Below are 26,927 nucleotides of genomic sequence, written 5' to 3' on the forward strand. Positions count from 1 at the left end.
GTGCATTTTTCTTTACCATGTATGTCTCGTTCGAGCCGGTGCTTCTCGAGAACCCTCACCCATCCCGTGCGTTTTCACCAGGAAAAGAGTAGAATGTTGCAATATTGACGAACTTTTCACCTCCGGGCAGATGAAAAGGATGGCTGGGATAGCCAGGCATCCGTAACGAGAGTGTTACCGTCGGTATCGAAATAAACCCACTAAGTGATGATCTTGGCTGTTTTCGAGCAGCGGTTGGTTCCCGCCGGTGCCCGTTTCGAGTGCATTGCTTTCATGCCTCCACGTTCGGTTTTGGTTTCTCCGGCTAGGAAAAGTCGTTTCGCTGAGATGAGTTTTCACTCCAGCCGTCGCCGTCGAAGTGGATATGAAATGACAAAATTCACATTCTCACACGAAGCAGTTCGTGCCACCTTCTGCCGCACACCAATTCCTTCTGTCTCGTTCCAATTTGACAAAGCGAAAAATATCGACGGCAGTGGAAAACATCGCACTCGACTGCACGGAAGTGCAAAATGGTTCAACAGCGAGCAGTGGGAACGGGGTGGGGAGAAAAACGATTGGGACAGCAACAAATATTGCCGCAGTTATTGAACGGAAACAAGCAATTTGTGAAACGCGATGAGCTGTGAATGTGAAGCTGCGCCAGGAGAGTCTGAAATTTGTTTTGCGGATGATAAGATTTCCTCACTTAGTTTGGTTTTTGTTTATGTTCTTTTTTTTCCTGTGCACTCCCCTACCAGCAGCGAATATTTTGCACTCGGCTGCAAAAACATTTTCAAATCGCGCGCACCATTTCGAAAGGGCTGTACGGGTGCAAGGAAAACTATCTCGCCATTTCCACCATTCCGCCCAGATTTCAGCCTGGTGATCATCGTACGAGGTATCGTACGAGCAGTGGCGATGGAATCGAATTGATTGGAAAGATTCAACAGCAGTCACTGCTTGTGTTGCCTCATCGCCGCAGGCCACGGTTTCAACATCATTCAATTGAATTTTAATCTAACAAACGAAGTGCGATCGAATTTGGGCAAGCAATCGGAATGAATACTCGAGCAACAAAAAACAAAAAGCTTGAATCGGAAAAAAACACTACTCCACCAATGCCGATGGATAAGTTTGATTTGGGAAGCAAAAAGCATTGGCCACCAGAGCAGACAGCAGTAGACGATGAGGGAGTTATTTGATTGAAATCGATTTTGCATTGCATCGTTTGGTGGAAAACTAATGTTTTAATGACGCCAAACGATTAGTAGTGTCGGGGGTATTAGCTATGTTCGATGAGGTGCTTTAAAGGAAGAGAATACTGGTTTTTGAAGAGTGATTAAAGATAAACGATTTACTGCTTCAAGAGGAAATTTCGATGCAATGCAAACAGCTATTCCATCTTGGAAAGGATTAATCTATGGATATAGATTTTTGTTTTCTATTTTATTATAATGGCGTGAGTCTTATAGGTTGAGATGAAATATATTAAATAAATTATTATTAATGATTTATGGAACATCAGTTTTCAGCTGACATTTCAAGAACATTTGAGAATCAAACAGCTAAACGAGGAATACTGGAAAACGAAGATAATAATTACTCCATAGCTTTTTTCAAAATTTTGAAAAGATGAAGTTTCCTGAAGATAACTGTGTAGACAGCGCTATGCTGTTGGTTATCAGACTTATCGATACTTGGGGACGGCTCAGTTGTAAGACTCAGCTTCTCATTCTGCCCGTTCCCCTCTTGGGCTGAAACTATGCAACGTGTGAAGTTTGATAAAAATAAATATAGGAAAACAAAAAAATCCTTAAAAATTAAACGAATTCTCTACACATAAATGGTTCGTATTAGCGTCTTTCCTTATCTTCAATCTGCATGCTCAAAACAGTGTCTGAAAGAGAGCCGCCTTAAGCAACTCCCTGGGGCAACGCGATCATTCCTGCGTTTCTTGGCCCCTGAAACCACGCTCGGTTCGTGCTGTGCTGCAACCAAAGCAGTCAACCAGTGCCTGGCAGTGAATTCAAATTTAGCTTCGTGATAAATAAGATAATTAATTTTATTCATTCCCTCTACGTGCCTCGAGTGGCTTCTTCGGCGTGTATCGCGATGGTACTCCAACAGCGCAAAAGGAAATTCCTACACAAGCAGCTCCTGATAAAACCAACTAAAGCTGGTGAAGTTTCGTGTCCTGAATACCATTTGACCAAGATGGAAGCACTACACTTACTCACTCAACAACAACAGCAACAACAAAAACACACAGAAAAGGCTTTTCGGTTCGTCCCGCCGTTCAGTATCGCGTGGGATTGTGTGCGGATAAACGAGAAAGACTTTGGATAGATGTCCATGCTGACCTTCTTCTCTAGCTCTCTTGCATTCTCCTGCCAGCGTTGAGCAGATGGTAACAAAATTTGAAATGCCTTCACCCCGTCAAAGGGTGCCTCCGTTCATTACTTCAATTTGCTCCAACACTTTGGCCGATCGATTGTGCTGCGGCATCGGTGTGGCAAAAGTGTGATCACATCCTTAGCCACGTCCATCACACCGTCCATTCTGTGGTGCGATGGGGCGAAGAACTTGAGAAACAGAGAAACCAATTTACTGTCAATCAACCGTAAAGGAAGTGAAACGAACGAATTATTCAGGAGATATTCACAATCCTTTTTCTTTGCTGGTCGGTGCCATTTTGACCCGAAGAGAGCACTTGTGCTAGCTTCGAATCGAGCCGTACAGGGAAGGTGGTTGGGGCAGGATTACAGAAAATAACGCAACTAGTAACTCGGGAAATGCGCTGTCAGTCAGCAGTGAAAAAGGTGATTGAAATGTAGGCTCAGCAGGGAGGAACCGGGCTTGCTAATGAATCAACCAGTTGTCATCTGTTCAATTGCGTTTCGTTACGCGGTGACAAGGGACTGACAGAGATGTAGCTACTTTTTTTTTGGCTTCGGTATATTCATGCTCTCAAAAAAAAAACCTTCCTTAGGATGTGTTTGAGAGGCTCTCGTCTAAGTTATCTTTTTTTTTTCTCGCGAAAACGTCTTGAAGAGGGTCCCAATGTTGCTTTGAATGCGATTTTCTAAGTGAAAATTTTACTTTCTTTCCCACCTGAACTTTCCATATTCTTGGCAAAAATCGGACACCTGTTTTTTCTCGAACGAAAAATCAAAAAGCAAGCGCAAATCGAACTGCCAGCAACATTTGTCTCGTAGTTCGAACGAATTGACTTTGAAGCAAACATAAAAAGTCTATCTAACGTTAACTTTTACGTACACACAAAATGTAACTTCACGTGGCGTGCAGACACCACCGTGCGAAAGTTAATTTCAAGTCCCATGCCTAAACTTTCGCGCAAATCACTTTTCGTTGAAAGAGGCACATCCCTATGCGTCACCGTTTTGATTGGCAAACGGAACGTCGGAAATTGTGCAAGGCCGTGCGCAAAATCCGTCCATCCTACTGGCATGCTACACGTATGTTTAGCATGTGTACATGTGCGCACGTTTTGTGCATGTGTGTAGAAAGCGTAACCTCCCTCTGTCCTACTTTCACCACACGGCTTTATGCTTTTGGGTTGGGCGGCTGTTTTCCGGCCGGACCAAAGTTCAAATCGAAATGCTTACCGAATGGGATGGGTAAAAGGTTTTAATGTGTATTTTTATTTCTCTCTCACACACTGACTTACTGTACGACCACATGAACATGCTGTTCCCGCACACAACATCGGTGTACGACGTTTGACAAGGGTCAATTAATTGACAGTGTGAAAAATTGCACACGTGTATTCGTGCAGGTGTCGAAAAATCATTGTTGGATGTAGGATTTAACAACTTCGCAGGATCGCAACCTGTTTTTCATGCGTAATTTATTTTTCTCATATAGATTTTCGAACCACAAATGAAGGACAAAAAAGATACAAATCATACAAAAAAACAGACAAACTTTTTTTTTCAATGCTATTTACTCCGAACGACCTTACGGACGGAACGAAATGTTGCTAGTAATAAACAATAAGTTCCCGTCTGGGAAACATTTCAAAGTACAAAAACAAAATGTCAAAGAATCTGCTTTGCAACAAAGCTGATGATGGATGTTTTTTGCTTATCACACACACACAAACACGCATCGTGAACCTTGTACGATTCGGGAAGTTTTTCAATAAAAATACTTTTATGGTCCAATCTATCGTTGTGCCGACCCGGGGACATGATGTGCCACTACAATCCTTCGGGAAGGTCAACCATACGGGCCAGTTTTTACTCCTGTGCCGTAGCGGCACCGGTTCTGTCTCTCACAGCCCTCGTACCAACGCATCGTACGGTCAATCGTCAAAGTTCGCCTTGTGGCCGAATCTCATCGACCAGTGTCTCCTTTGTTTGTTAGGCCCCATCGAATGACTCGTCTCAAACCACGTGGAACCGTATGATGTTTGTTGTCATTTTGTGTTTGTGTCGGTTTATTTTTTCAGCACAGTTTATTTACCCTCCTTCCACCAACTCCTGTGTTAGCAAGGACTGCCAAAAGCCATCTGTTGGTGAACGCGACACCCTTGAATCACTCGGCTCGATCAAACAAAAAAAAATGCCATAGAAAAACATACTCGTGCGCCTCCCCATCATCTGCCCATGTTACTTTGTTCGATTTTCTCGTACCAGCAAGAATTTCGAAGTGTCCCCAGCCAGTGAACATCATTGATCAGCATCGAGGCCACACCGTATCGACCGGGTGGAGGGCTCGTTGGAGCTTGCTCGTGAGTTTTATTTGCTGCAATAAATATCGTCCAGCGTAAAGATCGTTTCGGCAACGACTCTACCGGGACGGCTAGACGGGTGAAACGTGGAAGAGAACTGCGGCCAGAGGGGCTATGAAAATCTCCCGACTAAAATGAATCGACAGAAACGACACACTGGCTGGCATGGGACACGCCACACCATGCTGGATAGCCGTTGTCCATTTGATATAATTGTTTATCGATTTCTGATGCGCATCACCCGGCCGTTCACGCTCCCAGCACGGCGGATTATCCTTGACCGACACTGAATCCTGCTACGACGTGTGGAAGCATGCTCTCGGTGACGGTTCATTGATTGGTGACAGTGTTTGGTGTACTGCTCTGCTTTGTATCGTTTGTACGATGGTTTGACCTCGGTGTCCCGGTCCCACCGTTTATCACACTCGTTGCAGAAGTTCGTTAGTTTTACTACATTGACTTTGATGGTCGCAGAAGAGGTACCGCGTTGTATGCGCTAAGGCAAGATAAACAATCTCGAAACACCCGTCCCTTATCGTTTCTTTTAATCGCCGTCCGATACTCGTGTTTCATGTGTTGATATTTATTCCTTCCATCGTTTCTTTGCAGGTTGCGCCTTTGTTAAATTTACCTCGCATCAAGAAGCTCAAGCTGCTATAACATCACTTCACGGTAGTCAAACTATGCCGGTAAGTACGACGCTTTGTAACTTATTTTCCACTTTTCACGAACGGCTGGAAACCATTTTAACCCGTTTCACGCTCGTGCCTTTCGCTGCATCCCCGTGTTTGCCCCCGGGTAAAACATCATCGAAGCGGAGCTAAACAAAACTCGCGACACCACTCGCCGTACCCAAACCCAAACCGCCCAATCTGCACCTGAGGCAGACCGTGGTGAGAGTGTTGCGACCCTCTCCGGCAGCACAGGGGAAAGTGATTGCGTGTCACTTAATTTAATTTGCCAAAGGGCCCACCGCGTATCCTGGCGCGGGCAGTATCGTTCGGTGGATCGCTTCGAAAGCGACAAACTATAAACAAGCGCCGCGTGAAAACGGGTTTGCCTATTTTTATTCGTTACCTTTTGTTCGAGTGTGTTTGTTTTATATTGATGCAACATGAATTTTTACTCAATAACCCCCCGAGTCGGGTTTCGAAACCAAAACCCCGGGTGCCTCTGACATGGTTGGAGGTTTACTTTTTTGCACTCCATTCGGACATGAAAAATGGGGGAAAAGCATACTCTATTTTCATGAATAATTAAACGAAATTAACTCCTCTCCCGGTGGAGCGTGAAGTTTATGAAAATGTCAAACATTGTTGTTAATTTGTTACTTGTCGCGTGACGATCATGGTTGAGAACCCTTTTTGGTAGACGTAGCTTATTGGGTTTTGGTGGCCCGTTTACAACAGTTTGGTGGTGGTATGTTTTACATTTGCTATTACCATTTTTAACATTTTTCGATTGGCAGTAAAAGGCTGATGTTTATGTGACTTGGTCTTTACCAAATGTTGCAATATGCCATTATGGAAAGACATTTTAATCGCTTACTCTTTTCCTCTTTAGATGTGGTAAGCTTAAAGTTAATTTATACACGCAAGTTGGTACACTACAGCAAATATAAACACTGGCTTCTTCTTTCCTAACCTAAAAATAAACAGTCCCTTACGTCTTTGCAATGCGATCAAACTAATGCAATTTGCACAACAAAATGTTTGCTTTATTCCCATTCAAATATACCAAGTTGTGTTTGCTTAATTTTTGTCCGCTTGCGGCAGGTGACAAAACCGTAGCAAATAGACAAACGGATTCTCTTTACAAAAGAAAAAATTCCCTCATATTCAACACACAAGGAATTTGTTCCGTCACATGCTCGCAACATAAAGCACCAGGTGTGCCTGATGGTTGTCTCAATAATCGGACCGATGCTTTTTTTTTCTGCTCTCTGCCTCGGTGTTGGAAGGATTGTTTCATTCCTGGCTGGCTCTTGCCGCTGGTGTTCTTTTTTCGTTGCATCATCATCATCGCCCTTGCTTCGGGCACCATTTGCGACGCTCAGTTCATCCTCTGACAAGTAAGGACATTAGGTGCGTTCTTGCTGGATTTTTTTCCTCCATCCGAACCGAAAAGTTGTGGGGAAGCAGTTCCTTTATTTTGCTTTTCGTCTTCAAATCCGCACCAAGGATCGTCGTGCTCGCGTGCTGTTTTATTGTCCTGGTGAAACAAACCCCAAACATGGACAGTACCGGGATGTCGTTTGCAGGATCATCCGACTCCGGTTCCGAGGATATTGTTTCCCCTGCTCCTCCGCCTTCACCCAGTGCTTCGATTGAATGCTAGCGCTATCGTCAACAAAGCATACTTGGCGGCTGGCGAAGAAACCAACAGACACCATCCACGATGCGATACGACCCCCGCTGCGACAGAGCAGCGAGTTCTCGCTACGTGGAAGGGAGAACCGAAGAAAAAACCCATGATGCACATGTAGCACTCAATTTACTTTTATTATTCTTTTGTTTATTCGCTTTTATTCATTTTATTCCATATTCCGCCCGAAAATTTCCCGATTCGGATTCCACACCGACCGGCCGTGCCCCATGCCAGGCCACGGCCAAATGGAAACCGAGACCGTTGAAGGTTCACCCGATTCAGGTCCGCCTGTTCATCCCGAGCCATTACCACACTTTGCGCTCCCTGCCAAGACAGCAATTGTTCATCCATCGTCCAATGAGCATCTCGTTTCGAGATTCGTTCCTTTATTGGATTCCTTTTTATCGAGCTGCTGACGGTGCTTTTGCTCTGTGCGAACCGAAGAGGCAAAAACACGACCGCTCTACCATCAACGGGAGTATCCAGCGGCTCTCAATGCATGCGTCGCTTCTTCGACGGTTCCTTCCATCTTCTAGCAATAACACAGCTGAAAGATGCTTCCATCGTATCCACACATACACACACACACACACACACACACACACACACACACACATATGTGGCGCATCACATTCGCCAGGCGTTTGGCATTTTCTTTCGCTGTGGATCGCTGTTTTTATTTGCACACTGTTTGCTCTATCCCACACCGCCGCATCGGAAGGTGGTGTGGGGTAAGTGTGTGAGAAGGATTTGTTTTTTCCGATTTTTTTCCACACCGTTAGCCGATCTGAAGCTTCTTCGGATCCATTGCAATTGGAGGCAAACGAGTCAACTGAACCCCTCTTCTGTTGCTGCTCCAAAGTGAAGCGAAAAGGAAAAAAACACAGCATACACAACAACAACAACCACATGCCGAAAAACGTGTTGGATTCTTTCCAGCAAATACACGTATGTCACAGTTGGCAACGGTGCAAAGGTGCTAGTTACGAGCCGAAAATACGGATATCCTACCTATTTTTTTTTTTTGCGCGCATCCCCACCCGAAACACACACAGCAGGGACAAAAAGGATCCAAGAGCTATTTTTATGGTGCTACTTTTGTCAGCGGGCATAAGGCACAACGGCGCTCGTCCAGCAAACGGATGTCGGTTGAATCGGAATAAGAGAACACTTTTCGTGCCCACATTTCCGCTGGGGAATCGTATTGGGACACCGTTGTTGACATCATTGGTTTTCGGCACCATCATATATAACCAATTAGGTGGCAAGAACGACCATCGAAAGGAGTGTGTTTTTGTGCATGATTTGGTTTGGAGTTTTGTATTTTTTTTAAGTCAACGCATTGGAAATTTTTTTCTCTTTCGTGCAAGCTGAAAATCTAATAATTCGGTGACTGCAATCGAAACAATAGTTTTGTTTGCATCGAAAATCGAGCACCCATTCATGTAGTTTCTAACTTATTTGTGGTTATGTTAAGGTTCTTTTCTTGTTAAAGAGTGAGTCTGTTGTGATTGTATTAGATGTACATTTTTCCTTCAACCTTCATTAATCATGCAAATTAAAGAAAATCGTCTATCAGCTCCATTAAAGAGACGAGGGAAAATTGCGAATAAAATATCACTTAATCAACCCAACCGATGCTGCTTTAAGTTATGCAAGATTTCTTCATTAAGGTAGCATTAAAGGCATCCCAAACCAATTATACAAAGTAAAGATCTTAAAGGAGACGCCTGGTCTTTGATGCTCCTCAGCCTATCCTAACCTCAGAGGAGACGCCTAGTCTTTGATGCTACTCTAGAAACAAAATGTGATACGCTTTCTCGCATTCTCCCACACCGAATTGGAGCACCGCTGACGACAAACCAATTCACACCAGCAGCCGCCAACTACAGCTGGTTGAACGTGTGCGACCTGTTTGTGAAATGTGGTGTCAAGTTGAAACTTGAAATTCCACAAATTTTCGCTGTACCAACCGACCCGATGAGAACGCTCAGCAAGCTCGTAAGTGTTTGAGCGCAACAGTTCGGACGAGTGTGTTTAGCGTACGATGCACTCCGTGTCACATCCGGTGGTTCTGTTTGCCATTTGTACGTTCCTCGCCGGCACCGTACTACATCCCCCACCACCTTCGGTAGGCTTTCGTAGCTGTTCAGCAGCGCCACATTTATGCAACATACGGGTTCTGGAATTGCCGACTGTCACCTAGAATAATGGCCCCAACCCGTTTGGGGAAATGTCAGCTTTTCCACAAAATTCTGCCACTCAGCGTGCGCAAGTGGTACGAGTGCGAGAGCGCACACCAGAACGTGCGTGTCAACTATTTTGGGTAAAATGTTGTGTGCTCAAAACGTGGCACACAACTGCGTGTCCTTCCACCGGTGAATTCGCATAACGTCAGCCAGTTGTGTGCTTTGTAAACGCATTCCACATACGCATCCGTCCATGTGCCGTTTGGCGACAAAACTCCTCTCGCACTGGAATATTGCAGGACGATTCCAAAAGGGGTGAGAAAAAACGTGAAAACGGTACTACGCTGGTGTGGATGTATGGGGTGGTGGAACAATATTTATTTAGTCACTGCACGGTCATTTCCGATTGTTTGGCCGCAGTAACTGGACTTGTTAAATCCTGCAACACCGCTGGTTCTATGAATACGCGAGCATGCTTTGCGTCCCGGATTCGAGATCGGGGCTTAGACAGCAAGGATTAAACGTCAACTCGGGCCGGTGGACTACAGTTTTCTGCAGGTGAACCCTTTTGTGTTTCTATGCTAGGCTTTTGGCATTGGACATGCACACAGGTGACATTTTAATTGAATGGTGCATTTGTACAGGTGCTTTGTTTTCATGAAAAAAGGTAACATTCCCTCGAATCGTTTAGCTAACCTTTCATTTCAACGTGTTTTTGATTGACAAAATAATTTGTTTTTTTAATTTTTTATTTTTATTCGTAAAATTCACGCTTATCAAACGTGTTGAAATATTTTTACAATAATTTATTATAACAACAAAAATAACCAATGAATAGTAGAGTGCAGGGAATAGTAGTAGAGAGACAAAACTGATTTACATTCAACAAATTGTTGTTAAACTGTTACATAAAATCATATCAAAGTAAAAACTATCATGAATCGGGATATTTGAATAAATTTTTCAAGCCTTTCTACAACATAACCAAGAAATTTGAACGAACACCGAAATCTAAAGCTAACGCTGGTAATCCCCTTTGTTCTCTATTGAACTGTTCAATATAGTACTTACCTCCTGATTTCGAAGATGGAGAGGCACCTATTCATCGTGAATCTTTCAATCGCTACCCAACCGACAGCCGAGGATAATCCTCCGTAACGCTCAGGCAACAGGCAACAGGCTACGATGGTCGAAAATCAGCTCGGGCTTGGTTCACTCTCTTATTGAAATACCATCTTCATGAGCATCAATCTTCAGTGAGGCGCTTTTCTTCAATCTGTGACTCACACCATCCATACTCCCTAGCTTCGTGGCTAGACGTGCTATTTAATATGTGCCTATATATTTTATGAATAGGAACATCCATACATCCGACAGCAAAAACGTTAACAAAATGAGGAAGAGCGATTGCATAGTCGAACACGAACACAATTCCGGTTGATCGGAGGTTGGGTTGGGATGAAAACTCACAATAAACCCGTTCAATCCCGCAGATACTGGAGCGAAACCTTCACCAGCACTTCAAACCCAACCCAGGCTCTCCTGGTGGTAGATTTTTGTGCAGCGCAGGAAACGATCATCGACGATGATGATGATGATAATGATGGTGTGGCTTCATTTGGTTCGACTTTCCGTACCGATAGTGAGCTCAGAAAAAGTTGTTGAATGTACGGCCTCATTCAGGTTGGCCAGATTATGGGCCTTCTTCATCACGGAATCGAGTATGATAGAAGAAGAATGGTCGGATTTGCAGAATTGAGGACAGGATTTTTCTTTAGTGTTGCGGTGGAACAGTCTCTGGTGATTATATGCTTATTGGCAAGCTGACTGTGCCCGAAAGTATTGTATGTAGGAAAGCTGTACAGTGAAGCATTCAAATTTGCCGTTGCTTTTGTCATCTTGGAGTAACGGATTTGGAAAAGCTTCAATTACTCCCTGAAAATGTGTGCTAAAGCTACCAAGAACCTGTATGAGTATAAAACGAATGGATTTTTGACTTTTAATCAAAACATATTTCAAGCAAAGGGACTAGATATGTTTTTGTTTGATTAGCTAATCTTTATGTATTAATAAGCTTGTTGCAAAACCGTCCACAAATGATGCACTTCAGAGTTTATTTCATATTGAAGTTTGATTTTCATATTTATTTGAATCCAATTAAAATTTAAGAAAAGCTGTAAATCATCCCTTTAAATCAATTTAGTTTTTCAAACAATTTTCCCTGTTGATTCTCCAGCACAGCTTCAAAATTCTGTCATCATTATCGTATTCTGTCTCATTTTGATGGATAGCTCACGAATGAATTTTGTTTCCTCTAAATTCATCATATACTAGCAACAACTAGTGCCTGCTCGCAGTACCCTTCGTAGCACTCATTCAAAAACCAATCAACAATTTTAGTGCTTCCCTTGGCGTACGCACCACAAACACAAACATAAAACACGCATCTCTCGCCGCCAATCTCTGAAGCGTGTTGCTGGGCTGGCAAAAAGCGGCAAGAAATTTGCCATAAAACGTGTGCGTATCGGGACGGCTTCCCGAGCATCCTGGACCAGTCCCATCGATGGACGGATTTTGATTTGAAGCAACAACATTTTATGCGCCAATGTTTTATTGCGCAACATATCGATACAATTTACTCTTTATCGTGCTCGCCTTTTTCCTTTTATTAATATATCCCATGCCATAATTTTTGATGGTTTTATTGACAAGAAATCCGACCGAAATGTTCTGCAGACGCGAGAACGCAACCAGTAGAAGAGTCTGCCGAGCGAAAGAACACTGTCGCAAATGGACAAGAAAGTATTACTTGGTTGTCAACAGTTTTGCCGAAATTCTGTTCACCGCATTCAGTTGTTGTTCTCTTCTCTTTTTCGTTTTTTTTCCGATGGTTCACTTTATCGGAAACACTGGAAAGGGCAGAGCATACTTTTATTCTCAAAACGATAGATTCTTATCCAATCGAAACTTTCTGCGCTGGGGTGGATTGTCAAAATCGAAAGGACTGAGTAGTTTCAGAGAATGGCCGGATAAGCTTGCCGTGGGTAGAGAGTGAACCTTTGCTTTCGCCAAGTACATCTAGATGGACCAATAAATTTTATTGCCAGCACAAACTCATCACATGTTTTAAGAGGGGAACATGTATCGATACCGTGCTTACACTTTTATACATTGTAGACCCCAATGTTCATCAAGCAACTGATGGCAACCATTCACCAAAATACATCCCATCACAGCAGGAACGAAGGCAACCACCAAAAATCTATCATCGCTGCAGTTTTGCGATTGCCGTTTGAGCCTTTCAGATCAAAACAAGCGTTTGAAATGGCAGGCAACACACCATCCAAAAAAAAAGGAAACGATGAAATCGTAAAATCGAACGAAATTGAAAACAAACAACTCTTGCCGCAGATTCGTTTAAGAAGTCAAAAGTTCGCAAGAGCTAAACCCTGCGTTGATAGATCGATCATTGCTCAGTAGCGTCAGCTCTGCATTTAGTGAACCAAATATTGTTCATGCCAATGTTTGACTTTCAAGGCACTAAGCAGTACCACCGAAAAAATCTTTCACTCCAATATTTATGTCCCTTTTCAACCAGAGTTCCTACGCATATCGATGCCCGTGTGGTATGCGGCGATTCCTTTAATAGTTCAATATTTAATGTTTGCTTTACAGTATTTGAGCTCATTCCTTATAGCGCATCGGGAAAACGTTCGATTCCGATCGTTTTCTGACTAGAGTTCCATCAATGTAATCCTACCCTTACACCATCGGCTAAGCGGCCCTGCCAGTGAAATGGTTCCGCATGGTCGTGGAAATATGTATTTTTCGCACCCTGCTGAATGTAAGAGTTGGTGGCTTTTTATTCCATAGAAATGCAAAAAAAAGAACACTCACACATTCTTTTCACCTCCTTGCGAACAATATTTATAGCTTGGAAATGACGCTCGGCAGCGAGCTTTAATCGAAGAGGAAACACGATTACGACTACGGAACAATCACGCGCTTGGGATGTGAGTGAATGAAGCCGAGGGTTTGTAGAATTCCCACTTCTTATCCCCATAATGGTCTTCGCTGCCTTGAAATGGTGGTACGAGACTAAAATCTCGCTCTCGATCGTTGCCTCATATTGCCATTTAGCACCACCACAATATGGAGATTGCGCTTCAAAAGGCCCGGAGGCCACGAGGATAACACCGGCACGGTGGAACCAACATTAAATTAAATGTTAATGGCACCGTTATGATAATGGTGATAATTTCGATGAAAGGAACCGTAAATGTGAATATCCGGAAGGTTGTTCTTTTTTATTTATTTCTTCTTGAGCTTCAGTTTGCAGTCGCTGAGGATGGTAGAAACCTTGTTTAAATAAATGGAATAAAAAAACGGTCCTAGGGATAAGGGTCTCGTTCACTCATATGAATATGGGAACTGTTTACAGTGAGAACTCCATCTTTAACATTTTAAAGTTGTGTTGTCCTTCAAGCGGAATTTTTATTTTAATGACTAGCATTGCAGCAAACAATTTCAAGTATTTTATCGATTGAAATTTATTGAGGACAACATATCCAAAAGAAGCACCACACATCTGTGTGCTTCGTATTAAAGCTAAAGAGTTTTTCGTTGTATCTTTGCTGTCAGCGTTTCACACCTTAATCCTATAATAAGACCAACGATTCTACTGATTGCTGACGTGCCTTTGAATTTTTGGCGAATCTCACGGGTTGTTGGTTGTAAATCACATTAGAAATCGGTTAGAAACCGTAAAAAGCGTAGGTATTAAACACCTCCCGCCAGGGTACAGTAAGGTCTAATGAATTTGGCACCTTTGTTTCGTCCGTCCGTTCGAATCAACAGCAATGGAACATTCCAACACGATTTGGTTAAACATCGCTGCCCGTGGGACACACCTCAGCAGGAGCAGCATTGATGTGCCCGATTCCGTCGAACCGATCCACTTTCATTCGTTTGTTCCAGTGGGCCTTTTCAGGGAATGTTGCCATCGTGCGAACGTTCTTGTTTGTTTGCGGTGCTCTCTGTTCTGAAAACCAGCAACATTAGCGAGCACCTCTAATCCACCGGACGTGTCTGGCCGGACGCAGCTGGAGATTATGCTATCAAAAAGCATCCTTCTGGCCGGTTCCCGGCACACCCGAAAGGGTCGTGTTTCGGGTGTGCAAAAGTGTCCGGGTCATCATCCTTGCCGGTGCATTCCGTTCCATCACGAACGGCGTGGACATGGAACGTAGCACGGTATTTAAATATTAATATTATTTTAGGATTTATTCAATTTTACCAAAACAAACAAACCGGCCACTCTGGGTCGCAGAGCGGACGCAGCAGACGAACGTGTAAAAGCAACACGGTAGACCAGTTCGATGAATAAGCCGTGGACGAGTTCACCGACGGTTTGCTCCAATGGGCAAATCAACTACCAAGTGAACGAGGACGACCTGCCTGCGCACGGACCGAAAGATGCAACGTACCAAAAGGTGGCACTGTTAATGTTTCCCATCCAACCAGCTGGCACTTTTCGAGGGACAGGGGAGGGGGGGAAGGGGGTTTTTTGTGCTGGTATGATGGGACGGAGAAAATGTAAAATTTTTCAACCACCCTTTTACCTCACCACACTTCTTTTCCACGCGTTCCGATGAACCCGTCCACTAATGGAGCCGTGGCTGGGGACCGGGGAGCAAATGAAGAGCGATGTGGAAACGAAATATGCAGATTATGTTTGTTGAATCATTAAAGCAAAAGGCGCGGCCAGCGCGAACCGAACCACCGGTTACAATGCTCTACTACGGTTCGCCCGATGCAGGTGGTGTCCTTTCAGGCGTAAAGCAAACAAACGTCAGGACCCGAAAACAAAGCACCGGCTAACCGGTCCGAAATGTTGTTCGAAGCTTCGGACCGTTTTCGCGGTGCCATCTACTTCTGCGCACTAATGGTGAATAGATCACCGCTGAATATGGATGGATGAATTGGACAAACCGGTCAGCAAGACGAGACGGTCAGCCGGTTAGCGGCACACTAACTAACCCAAAGAAGTAAAATGCAAATAAGCGAGAGACCAAAAAAATCTAGGGTTATTTTAATGATGATGATGATGATGATGATGATGATGATGATTGCAGAGCATGATAAAGGACATTTTGAAAAGGGAGGAGATTACAAGCTGTTTTAACCCTGTTGATGTTGAGTCGTAAAAATATGGAAAGAAATCTTTTCTTTCACAGTTGAAAGGGAGATAAAATGTTTACCTTAAAAAATAGATGTTCCTCCTACTTCACATGGTTTTGCAATGCATAGGTTTAGCAATTTTTAAACTTATCTTTCCTCGTTACATCGCATCCAGCACTTTATTTGACATGAAATTCTCTTCACTGGAAGCAACTAATGAACGTTAATGCATTGTTTTACGACTTCAGTCTGTATCGAACACATTTGGCCATTCGTTTGACGGCTTAATATCCCACCGGAGTTTGTTACTTCAAAAGCTACCCAGCGGAGAGAGAGAGTTGTCAAAGATACTTTAATACAGCGGACCCGTGCCCCGCGGTGTGGAAAGCCACCGAGAACGCGCGCAATCTACTCGCCGAATGTCTCTACAACAACAACAATAACAAAAAAAAAGGAAACAAAATCGCCCCACAACGACACACACACACACACATACACAGGATACCCTTAAGCGTGCCATAAGAAAAGTTTCTTCATCAAAAATATTGATTTATGCTTGTTTTGCGACTTGCGAAACGTCGACTGCGTGGACGAAGGCAGTGGTTCAGTGGTGGAAAATTCCCCGGAGGGCATCCGGACGGCTGGAGCTGATTGGAATCCGGCCAACCTTAGTCGGTTCCCTAAAGTTGCTTTAATGGAAAATATAACTCAATTTCCTCCCGATTCTCAGGTTACGCGACGGTTTCTCGTCAGAATCACGTCCACGTCGCCACCGTGACAGACACGTATGCGGTGCAGGGTGGCGAGTAGGTTGTAGGTTATTATTTCCGATCCCATTCGAGTCCCGTGGCCAGGCAGGATTCTGGAAAAGTAGAGAGAAAACATAGACGAAAGAAAAAGCGAGAAAGAATTGCTTAAACTTTCACTTCGAGAAGCAAGGCACAGTTGCGTACCGGAAGGAAGCTACAGCAAAGTGGGGGGAAAAAACGCACCTCGGTTTGACTCAGTTTTCTATCATTGCACACACATTCTTACTTCTTTTCTACACCTATTCCCCCCTCTCGGCTACCGTGCCGTTGTGTAATCAATCATCGATGGATTGCGTAGGCGTTGTTCTTGGTGTCAAGGATAGGCGGAACGGTAAATTGATACTCGGACGCAAAGGTGCGATTCCAGGCGTTGAACCACAGCGCAGTGACGTTTCCACCAAAACCGCCTTCAAAGTACGAAAAATGAAGCTCACATGTTTTGCTGATTTTCCAAATGCTTCATCTCCTTTGAAAGATGATGAAGGACAAAAAAAACGAAGAGTTCTGAGAGAATGGAGCACAGATATTGCATTACAACCACCAGGAACCGCGGTTGCTGTCGAATGCGAAAGGGTGTAGCAATACTGCCGCCGGGCGCGAACATAGTACAACATGCTCCAAGAATCTTTATTAAAGGTACATGGTTTTTGAATACGAAAACAGTCGCTTTGCTATCGCGTTGAGTTGGTTGGATGGAAAAATCTTCATTCTTGGCGCCTTCCTGTAGGCGCATGTACCTAATGAGCATGTTCTGCTCGATGTTAGAGGAAGGTAAATAAGATTGCTCTTCATATTATACCGAAAGTTCGACTCCGTTCCGCTGCTGACAGGAACATGCATCAGATACACGAGAAGCAAAATGTAAACTTAAGCTGAACACTCTCAGCGGTTTCCGTACAAACACTATTCATTCAATTTAAGCTTCACCCTCAAATCAGCCCCATACACTCGCCACCATATAGACACTCCACGGTTGTGGTTTCATAATGTGCTTCGCAAAGGAACAAATATCCCCCTGCCTCACTCGTCATTGTTTGCCTCCTGTTGCTTATTGCTTTTAATGATAAACTAATATCGCACGAGCGAGCTTCGAGTGCGTCCACAACAAAGCTGGGCGTGTCGTGGCACCATAACTACAAGTTGTTGCATCAACTAGTTAGTCCTCGTGGGGCCTCACTGCGAGGGCACGATCAATATTCGTGGCCGTATTTACCCGTTCGATAAGGATTACGTTTTCGTTTTTTCCTCCCCCTTTACTTGCACTGCCTTACGCTCAACCTTCTGTTGTTTGCTTCATTCTGATGATAAGCTCCGTATCAACTGGTTGGCATCGGTATGCATTGGTCGCGGATACTTAAGTCCTATGGTGCACCATATTGAAGCGTCCTTTGTTCAAGACGCTGCAGACTTCACCGTTGAAAGCTTCACCGGCCGATGACTCATCAACCCCAATGGTGGGAGGTTCGTTGTTACGGTTGTTGAGGTCCGTTCGTGGTGAAGTGCTTGGGTTTGGCCAGAAGTGTGTGTGTGTTATGGCGATGATTAAGTGATTATAAATATTTACCGTGTAGCTGTATTTATGCCAAAACACATACACCATAAACCTGTGACCAAGCGTCCATTCTTCATAGAGATGAAGACGCTAGGAGAGCCTTCTTGTGAATGGTTTGACGAGCGCTTCACCGCGATTAGTTGAAGCTTAAACGTATAAATTGCTATGAATTTGTGCTAACAAATTTTTGAGCTTGCATTTCACAAAGCACACATTTTGTGCCATTCGTGAGAAAGAATTTATAGGACTTATAAATTTGTCTTTTTAGGTGCGTATTCTGGTTCAATTTTAAGAATTTATTTTTCTTATGAATGTTTTCAAGCATTTAATGAGGGCTCACAATCTAGAACTTGTCTATCATTCGAGATCGAATTAAATCTTTTAATTGTTACACTTTTGAAAAGTTTTTCCCTCAGAACATGAACAATTCATGGGTTTATTCGGTTGATTTCCAAATCAATCTGCTTTCAGATAACACACCCAACATTTAAACACTCGTATCCCTTTTTCCATTTCATCGCCACCCAGAACCGATGTAACTAATTCCACCGTGAGCGTGTGTGTTGCTTTCTTAAGAAGTGAAAGGTCACTGACGCTACATCGGAAATCTCAGCACGATGCCACTTAATCCTACCACACTGGCATCGTTCGACCGTACATGTGACCGACCGCAACGGGTGAAAGTCAAGTTGTAAAACCGAAACGAGCGCAAAAACCGGTGCTCAACCTCTCCCATCCTTGGTGCCCATAAATTCCGTGTTGAGAACAACCCCGAAACTGCTGGTCTGCTGGTATGTGTGTGTGTTGGTCGCACTAAATGAGAGTTATAAAATTTGTCACAAACTTACCGAAATCGTGTCCCTTTGGAGGACAGCGGGGCAGGTGGGACAGTGCACCGACAAAGGATTTAAGGGCTTTTCTATGGGGTTCGATTTCGATGATTTCAACGTCCACTGCCCTGCACCCGCCAGACGGCAAACAAGTGTAACACGCTCAACCCCATACGCTGAAGAAAGGGTTTTAATCGGGGAACAAGTTTCTAAACTACCTAAATTAAGGGATATTGGCCAGATAGTTTTATGAAGCAGTTGTCTGCGCGCGTGCTGCACTGGAAAGGGCAGGAGATTTTAGACAAAAGATTAAAAACTTCTACCCGACACATCAAGACAGACAGCCGGCGCTCATCGTTTGGACGGGTTTCGGAGCATCCGATGAGGCGGAAGCGCAGGATCCGAGGACCCAACCCGACCGACCGACCCCAAACGAGGGATTCCAAATTCACCCTCTGCGTCGATGGTTGCGATGGCTTCATTACATCCTCCCCCAAAGGCGCACCGAAAGAAAAACAGTTTAATTATAAGATATCCTATGTGACATGCATTCATTACCGAGCGTCCAAAGGAGGGCCCCTTAACGTATGCCCCCGGGCCAGGGCCGGTTCAAACCTGTTCATTCGTACGCACGCTGCAAGACAGCGTTCCGAGCGTTTCGCTGGCAGCTTAATCGAATTGGAGAAAGTTTTGCCTTCCCACATACATACGAATTTTCCCTCGGAAAGTCCACCCATTGTCCCTTCGGAACCATTGCTTTTATGTTCAAATGGATGTATGTTTGTCGCCAGCTCACCGGTAATGCCGGTTGCCGAAATAGAGGCAGCAGAAGTAGTGCTGTGCCCATGAATGTGTCCACAGCAGCTGTAGTTCGCCGTGCTCTGCCATTGGGTAGATAACTTAATTTCTGTTCGTTTCGCAAAAAAGGAAACGATCCAGCCCTGCCTTACCTAACACCGCGCATTGCTAGCTTCTATCCATCTGCAACGAAAATGTTCGAGACAAAAACATATTCTTGTCGTCGCATAATATGTGCTAAACTGTGTTTTATCTTTCGGAAATATAATGAGAACAGCTTTCCAGCAAGCCACCATCGAAGGCAAAAAGGCAGCACAACGGTGGTGCAACGATACTTCTAATCCCGGATTTAGGTGGTTTGCTTTGGCCCACAAGAGGCAGCTAAATTTCAGTTTTGCGGCAAAAGATCGCATAAAATAATCAACAAATTATAAGTGAAAATCCAGATTTGGTCCATTCGAACGAAGTGTGTCGGACACCGGTTGAGCTGCATGTCGTTTTTTTTTTGCAATCCATGCCCTGCAGCTCGCTGGCGGAAAAATAAGGTGTTGAGCAACCGGAGATCGGTAGCTTGTCGGGCGATTATGCAAATTAGAAACTGAAACTGCATCTCATTTCCTTCGCAATGCACGATCTGCATCAAAAAGCTTCCGGATAAGCGGTGTGACGGTGCGCGGCAGGGCGGAAACGAGCTCCGCCCTCATAAAGATGGCTATTTCTAAGTTCCCCAGCGAGTAAAGGGCGAACGGAGTGCGTTGCTGGGGAGCGTTGGGAAAAGCGGTGAAAAACATTCCGATGCGAAGTGTAGCATCAAATGCAGATAAACTTGCATTCTAGTCCGGCAGTGTTTTCAAAACCCTTCGGATAAGCGGAAGGTGAAATGAAATGTGTTGTCGAGCGCGGTGGAATGTGTTGGTCGGGAAATCCTCCTGGTAATGCGATATATCGAGCAACAGCTTTGTACCAAGCAGAGAAGGCCGTACAGTTTTTACGCTGATGTTTACAAATTGAATCATGAATATTCTTTTTTTCACTCCCATATTTCTCGCCAAGCGTCTGTTTGTCAGTACGAGTTTTACATTTTGTCGACGTTCGTTTAACAGCGTTCTGCAACATAGTTGGCGCCAATCGTTGACAGGCACTATGAATGGTTGACATTCAACAAAGTATAACGTTAATTTTCATTTATAAAATAAAATAAAAACAACAAGAGAACACAAGGAGTTGAATAAAAATTAACATACAAATACTATTTTGATGCCTCTGTGCAGACTCTTTGGACAGTTCTTCTTTACAGTCCCCGTACTGCACAGCAATGCGATTAATTTAGGAATATTTTTTTAATATCGATAAGAGACTTTCAATCTCTAGCCAATGTCAAGGACATGGAAGCAAGTACTATGATGATAGAAACTGAAACAAAATATGATCTCTAAAATATAGTCCAACGTAGTGAAGCAAAGTCAAGCTTCTATCAGGATTAATTCTCTACGGTTGCAACAACTGGCTGTCGACAGTCTGCTGCTTGAAGCAATAAACCATATTTAAAGCATGATAGATGAGCTTAAGCCTCTTATGACTACACGCTGTCGATAGAAATGAGTACTGGCGTCCCCATCGAACCGTTAGTCTTTCGCAAAAGGTTACTTTTACAATACACACCACCGTGCAATGTGTTCATCGTGAGCGTTCACAGAGCTTTAAAATGATTCTTCCGTACTTTCCGTTCAAGAATCTGTACAGAGCAACAACAAAAAATGGAAATACACCGATAGACAATCCTTTCAAACCCTTCCATTATAGTCTATGGTTGCAAAATGAAGATAGATCCAGTTTCGACTGGTTAGGGACAGGTACCGGTAGATGCGTACGAGTGTAAGCAGTCCCAGGACAAACCTCTTGACGATGATAGGGCTTGACTATGATCACACGGTTGCAGCCAGCAACGCCGGCCAGACCGATTCAATCCAATCCACCAACGGACGAGTGTAAGGGGAACTCATCTGTGGGCGTTCCATTTCATCGTACATATTGTGTAATAATGGAAAAATACTCCCATCGTCTGCACTGTTCTCCTTATTTGGTTTCCCCGCTATTCGACAAACCACTAAAGGCCTAACTGTAACAAAAAGCAGACAGGCGGTTAGGAGTGGGTATTTTATGGTTTAAAAACAAATCTACATATAAATATCGAGTGCACCTTCATCGGAATGGAATCGGCCTGTATGTGCTTGTGCACCTTGCCTTCCTCTTTCCTTGTTTGGTGAGAGATGATTTCTTTCTGTGCGATACGAAGAATGAAGCACTACTACAAGCTCCACTGGAGCGGCGTGCTATTACTATGCTTGCAACATTTTATCGCTTGTATGGTTTCTTGCTAGATCCACTCTAGTTGTGTCCTACTCCGTGAAGGGATTGGACTAAACTTTGTATGTTTTTTTTTTTTTTTTTGTTGCTTTCCATTCGCTTCAAGTGGCACACTCACACGGATTGTGATGTTGAAGGTAGGGAAAAAGTAAACGCAAACAAATAAACTGTAATTGCACACGAGTATTCCGGACAAAACATTTACAATGGATGATGGAAAGCGAAATCCACCCAATAACTTGTCGATTGTTGTGTACGTTTCAACAAAAGTGTGTCCATTTGCTAGTACGATTTGTAGAGTTGCTCTTATAAAGCATCATCTGAAAAATCCTCTGCTTCAGGTAATGAACGTAGGAAATTCTCTAGTTTTATTTGATAAAAGGATTCTTTCGACGTTAAATATTTTACTATCCTTGGTCTTATTAAGAAATATGTGGATTTAATTGAATATTTTTAATGTTAAGCTGGGTTTGAAAAATAGATAAAAATAAATAATAAATTAAATTAAAGAGCCAATCATGCTTTGTAGGGAAAAGAAATCCTTCCATCATCTTCAGGATTTGATATTCCATCTTTAAAAAGCAACATTCAATGAAGCCAGCCATAAATGTTGCACATCCCTAAAAAAACGCGCAATTCAAAATTAAAGAACCCGTAAGTCCCTCGAGTGCGCCCACAAAAAGCCATCACTAATATGAGAGCAAAAACACTCTCCAAAACGAAAGTTTTATTCGTTAAAGAATTTAAGCCTGTTGAAAATAACTACCGTAAACGCACTGGGCCACAGCCACACCGAGCAAAAAAAAATATTCCGAAGAGAAAATCGTTTCCTACTTACAAAACGGTACCGTCGAAAACTTCCGTGCCTTTAGACCAAGCCCTCCAAAGAATAGCAAAACTTTCCTTCCGTTTTTTCTTCCGCGGCTTTTTCCCTGGGGGATGGGAAGAAACAACTACCGTTTTTTTTCTTCTTCTTCTTCTCACCATAGCCAAACTTCCGCACCCCTCTGGTGGGGGCCAGATGCTGGACGACTGGAAACAAAGTTAACCGTAAAATCAATTTCAAAACCAAACGAAACAACACCCAATCCATTGGTCGATTCACTGCGCTGGTCGAGGTTTTTCTTGCCATAGTGCCATCGGTACGGTTTTTGTTGCTTACTGCGTAAACTTTGTGTTAAATTAAACCATAGCTCCATTTGTATTCGCGGCCCGCGCCAAATGCCAAGTAATGGTGCTCTCAAAAACGGCAAACAAGTATCGCCAACTTTTCGTAAGTGGAACAGTGCTTTGATATAGGAGGCAAACGATACGAAAAAAAAAACAGCACAGATAAATGAATACTTCCGCTTTGTACTACTACAAACGTACAGTGCAACAAGCAAACTGTGAATAGCTATTCTTCAAGTGGTTTGTTTGCTGAAAGCCTCCAAACTGTGTTTTTGAACTTTACAATTTTAAGTTGCCATTGCTTATTGCCTCTAGCTTGCAAAAACAATTTCGAGTTCAAATGCAACGCAAAACAATGTTACTTAAGTGGCTTAAATGTTTAAATTCTGCTGCCATGGAAAGTTTGTTCCTTATAGAAAACACCTTGCAGCTGAAGAGCTAAACGTTCCAAACATTTTAACATTTTTACTCAGCATTACTGACGACATTCTTTTGCGTGTTGTGCTGAAACGTACCATTGCTTTATATATTTTTCACTTTTATTTTTCCAAACTACTACTCACACAGTTCACACAGAGGCCTGTGTAAGTATCGTAACGCTTACAATGTAATTAATGTAACACGCTATTTACATTACAAAGCATAATTATTGCCTCTTAAAGTGGAACAAATCGGTGGTCTTTCGTTTCGAACGCAACCTGAGACCGGTTTTGTCCATTGTTTTCATTTACCACACCACACTTTAGCCTAATCAAGACTGCTCAAACTGAAACGTGTTCAATGCTTTTCGTTCAGACGGTGCGAGCTAGTTTGTAGACCCATTTGTCATACATCGTCAACCTAATTTCTGCACGAGCTCTACATGGTGGAAGAAAACCAGTGTTGATGGTACTTTAAACTTCGAGTCATGAATAAAATTGGAGAAAACACGATGTATGGTCACGTACACTCACACACACATATATAGACACACTTCGTATCGTTCCGCACGAATGAGTTGAAAATTTATTTTTCACCCAATTGACTTGCTCTTCGAGACATGCAATATAATGAGAGTGTGGAAAATGCTCTTGGAAAATATATTCCCGTGTGCTGGTGTCAGTCGGTTGCTGTTCGTTGGGCTGCTGACCGATCCGAACAAAGGGCATGCGGTACTTACCCGAGATGCTCGAGATCGTTGAGCGAGTGAACGATTGCATTGCGGGCGTCCCATTTTATACTTTCTACGGCGTTCTTAGAGAACAGTGGAAAATGTGGAAGTGTGTAATAATTTATAGCTCATGTCAAATGGCTCAACATTTCTTCAGCGAACGAGAAAAAAATGCAGTGTTTTCTTCCAAGCGACCTGGAAAGAAGCAAAAATTTCTATCAATTTTCATATAAAACTCAATGGACTGTGACGTATCATTTCGTAAGGACACATCAGCGAACACATAGCGATGAGTGGAGTACGGTTGAATGGAACGTGAAAGCATTTCGCGTCTGTATGCTGACGAACGTGTTTTGCTCGATTTCCAGTGCTGTCTCTTCACCAGTGACTGGTGCTATCTGTCTGCCGAGTTATCGAGCCGCTTTTCTTCGTGCATGTCTCAGTTGAATGCATTTTTATTTTAGACTGAGCTGATGCTCTTAAAGGCAAATGGAAGTAAATGTGATGAAAATATTCAAGTGATCTTCACGATCTGACTTGGTACTATGCGTCGTTGCTTTTTCTCTCTCTTGGAGTTTTTTTATGTAGAAAACCATCTCTTTTTCAGATCAGAAAATCAGATTTTTCAATTTTAAAGCATAAAACACTTAAGGAGACAAATTAACAAATGAATTTCTTTTCTGAATTCTGACAGAGACAGCATTACCTGAATGAGAAACCTGAACAACAACAATATACTTATTTCTTTTGTGTGCGAAAACTGAAAGGCATGCAATCGATGTGTCTTGCGTTGTCTGCCAACGATAATCATTTGTGCTGACGTTTGCACGTTCGATTATCGATGAGCCTAGAAGTGATCCAAACACTCACTTGTCTCGCTACTTCTTCATCCTACACGCACCCAGATATCGGTCTATTTCACATAAGGAGTTCGATTTGTGGTTACGATGGATGAGCATTACGTTTTTTTCTCCTCCTTCTCTCCCTTCCAGTCTACCGGTCCTCTATTCCAACGATCGATAAAAGTCTAGTTATTCGATTTCGATTACACCCAAACGGCAAACGGGAGCGAACATCTTTGCGAACATCTCGATGTAGTTTACATCTAAATAGACCGTATGCGATCATCTAGTAGTTGTCTTCCTTTTTTTTGCGTTATATTTTCTGTTTGCATTCTGAAAGTTAAATTTGAAGGGTCGGCAGGATGTTTATTTTTTGTTCTTATGTATTCTCTTCAAACCTTGGATTGCAATACGAAAAAAAGAAGTAAACCCTCACATGACGGAATAACTATATAACCCCCCCTTCCCCCCCTCTTTACACAAATTTGTACGAATATTGTTCACACAGATATTACCTACGTACATCCCACAAGCAGCATCTCCCGTTCGCCCTCTCTGGTAAAGTAAACGTCAGTCTCCAAACCAAACACGGACGATCCTGCTGACAACCACCGGCAAGACATCGAACCTCCATCCCCTCGGGAGAGGTTTTGGGTGGGATATTGAATTAGGTAGTAATTTGATTAAAATTTGAAGTACCGCTTCCGACATCCGGTTTCCGGGCACATCGTCATCACCGAGCCGATAACGTGCGCTCGAACGTTCGACATGCTGTCGCTGTCATCGCTTACCCTTGCCGGATGCTCATACACATACTTGTACGTACGGAACCGGCCAACGTAATACACCGACGAACGCCAACTGTGTGGGTATGTTCCGCACAAACTAGCACAAGCGATCAGTTTTCCTTCGCTTTTACACAACGAGTGAGGGAAATTTAATTCCATCAATTGACAGACGGATAGAAAATTTCAACCTTCCATGCAATTTTTATTTGCTTCATCTGCATCCATAAGAAGAGCAAGGGAATATTTTATGTGTCACACGGTAGAAGAATCTTTCATTCGTTTCTTGATAGAAAATTATCCAGACGTGTGGGATTTGGGAACAAAAACAAAAATTCCTCTTTACTAGAATTTCTAACGAACAATGCACTTTGCATGAATTGTAAATCATCCTGACTCGCTTTAATGCAAAATGTTTTAAAAAAAAAATTTCTGCCTCAAGCTTTAAAGCGTAAAATAAAAAGGAAAGAAATAAAAAGGTTTGCTGCAGCTTTTTTAAAGCGAAAATAACCTTGTAGTATCATCATGATTAATGTTCATAGCTTATTGATTTTCATGACTTTCCACATTTTACCAACCATCAAAATGCATGCAACCGTCATCCATCTTGCCTAACAGAGATGAACTTTTTTTGTAAGCCATTTTTTGCGGCACTGCGAGCTCGCGTGAAAGTAGCCATCAGATAGCAACGAAAAAAAAACTGATTTGAAATCATTTGTTCGTGAGGCTATCTGTGCCTTTTTTCTATATTTTGGTTGCTTTTCTATTCATCCAAAAGAAAGGCATGTTTGTGAAAGTTTTAAAACTTTTATCGGCTCTGAAAGATTTTCCCATTTTTCTCTTGACTTCCACCACGCGTATAATGACCAGCAGCGGGGCTAATGGTCGTCGCTCATTGGCTACGGCAGTGTGCACTGGAAGCTATATTAAACGGTACATGAGTTTTAATTTTTCTTTACGGCTATCTCCCCTCGTCGATCCTCTTTACCTGTATGCTACTGCCACGGTCGCGTTTGATACTTGCGAGGGTAAAAGCGTCTTTAAGCTTCGTTCTGCCCATCATGCTGTAATGAGGGTACAGTAAAGGAACACTGAGCAGCATCCTTCATCACGAGTGATGAAGATCGAAAGAGCAAACAGAAGAGAGGAAAAA

General features: G+C 43.1%; 2 protein-coding genes across 26 annotated transcripts in view; one reads left to right on the plus strand and one right to left on the minus strand.

Annotated features, from left to right (window-relative positions):
* Positions 1-26,927, minus strand: part of LOC126562092 (transmembrane protein 161B) — a 496,042-nt gene that overhangs the window by 439,165 nt on the left and 29,950 nt on the right. The window lies entirely within an intron of this gene.
* The window catches only part of LOC126562376 (CUGBP Elav-like family member 4), a 339,360-nt gene that overhangs the window by 297,791 nt on the left and 14,642 nt on the right, over positions 1-26,927 (plus strand). For all 25 annotated transcript variants that reach the window (XM_050218857.1, XM_050218859.1, XM_050218865.1 and 22 more), the window contains one exon: positions 5,345-5,424. In XM_050218857.1, coding sequence (XP_050074814.1) covers positions 5,345-5,424 — 80 coding nt within the window. The remainder of the gene's footprint in view (positions 1-5,344; positions 5,425-26,927) is intronic.

This window comes from Anopheles maculipalpis, chromosome 3RL, assembly GCF_943734695.1.
Source record: "Anopheles maculipalpis chromosome 3RL, idAnoMacuDA_375_x, whole genome shotgun sequence".
Lineage (NCBI taxonomy): Eukaryota > Metazoa > Arthropoda > Insecta > Diptera > Culicidae > Anopheles > Anopheles maculipalpis.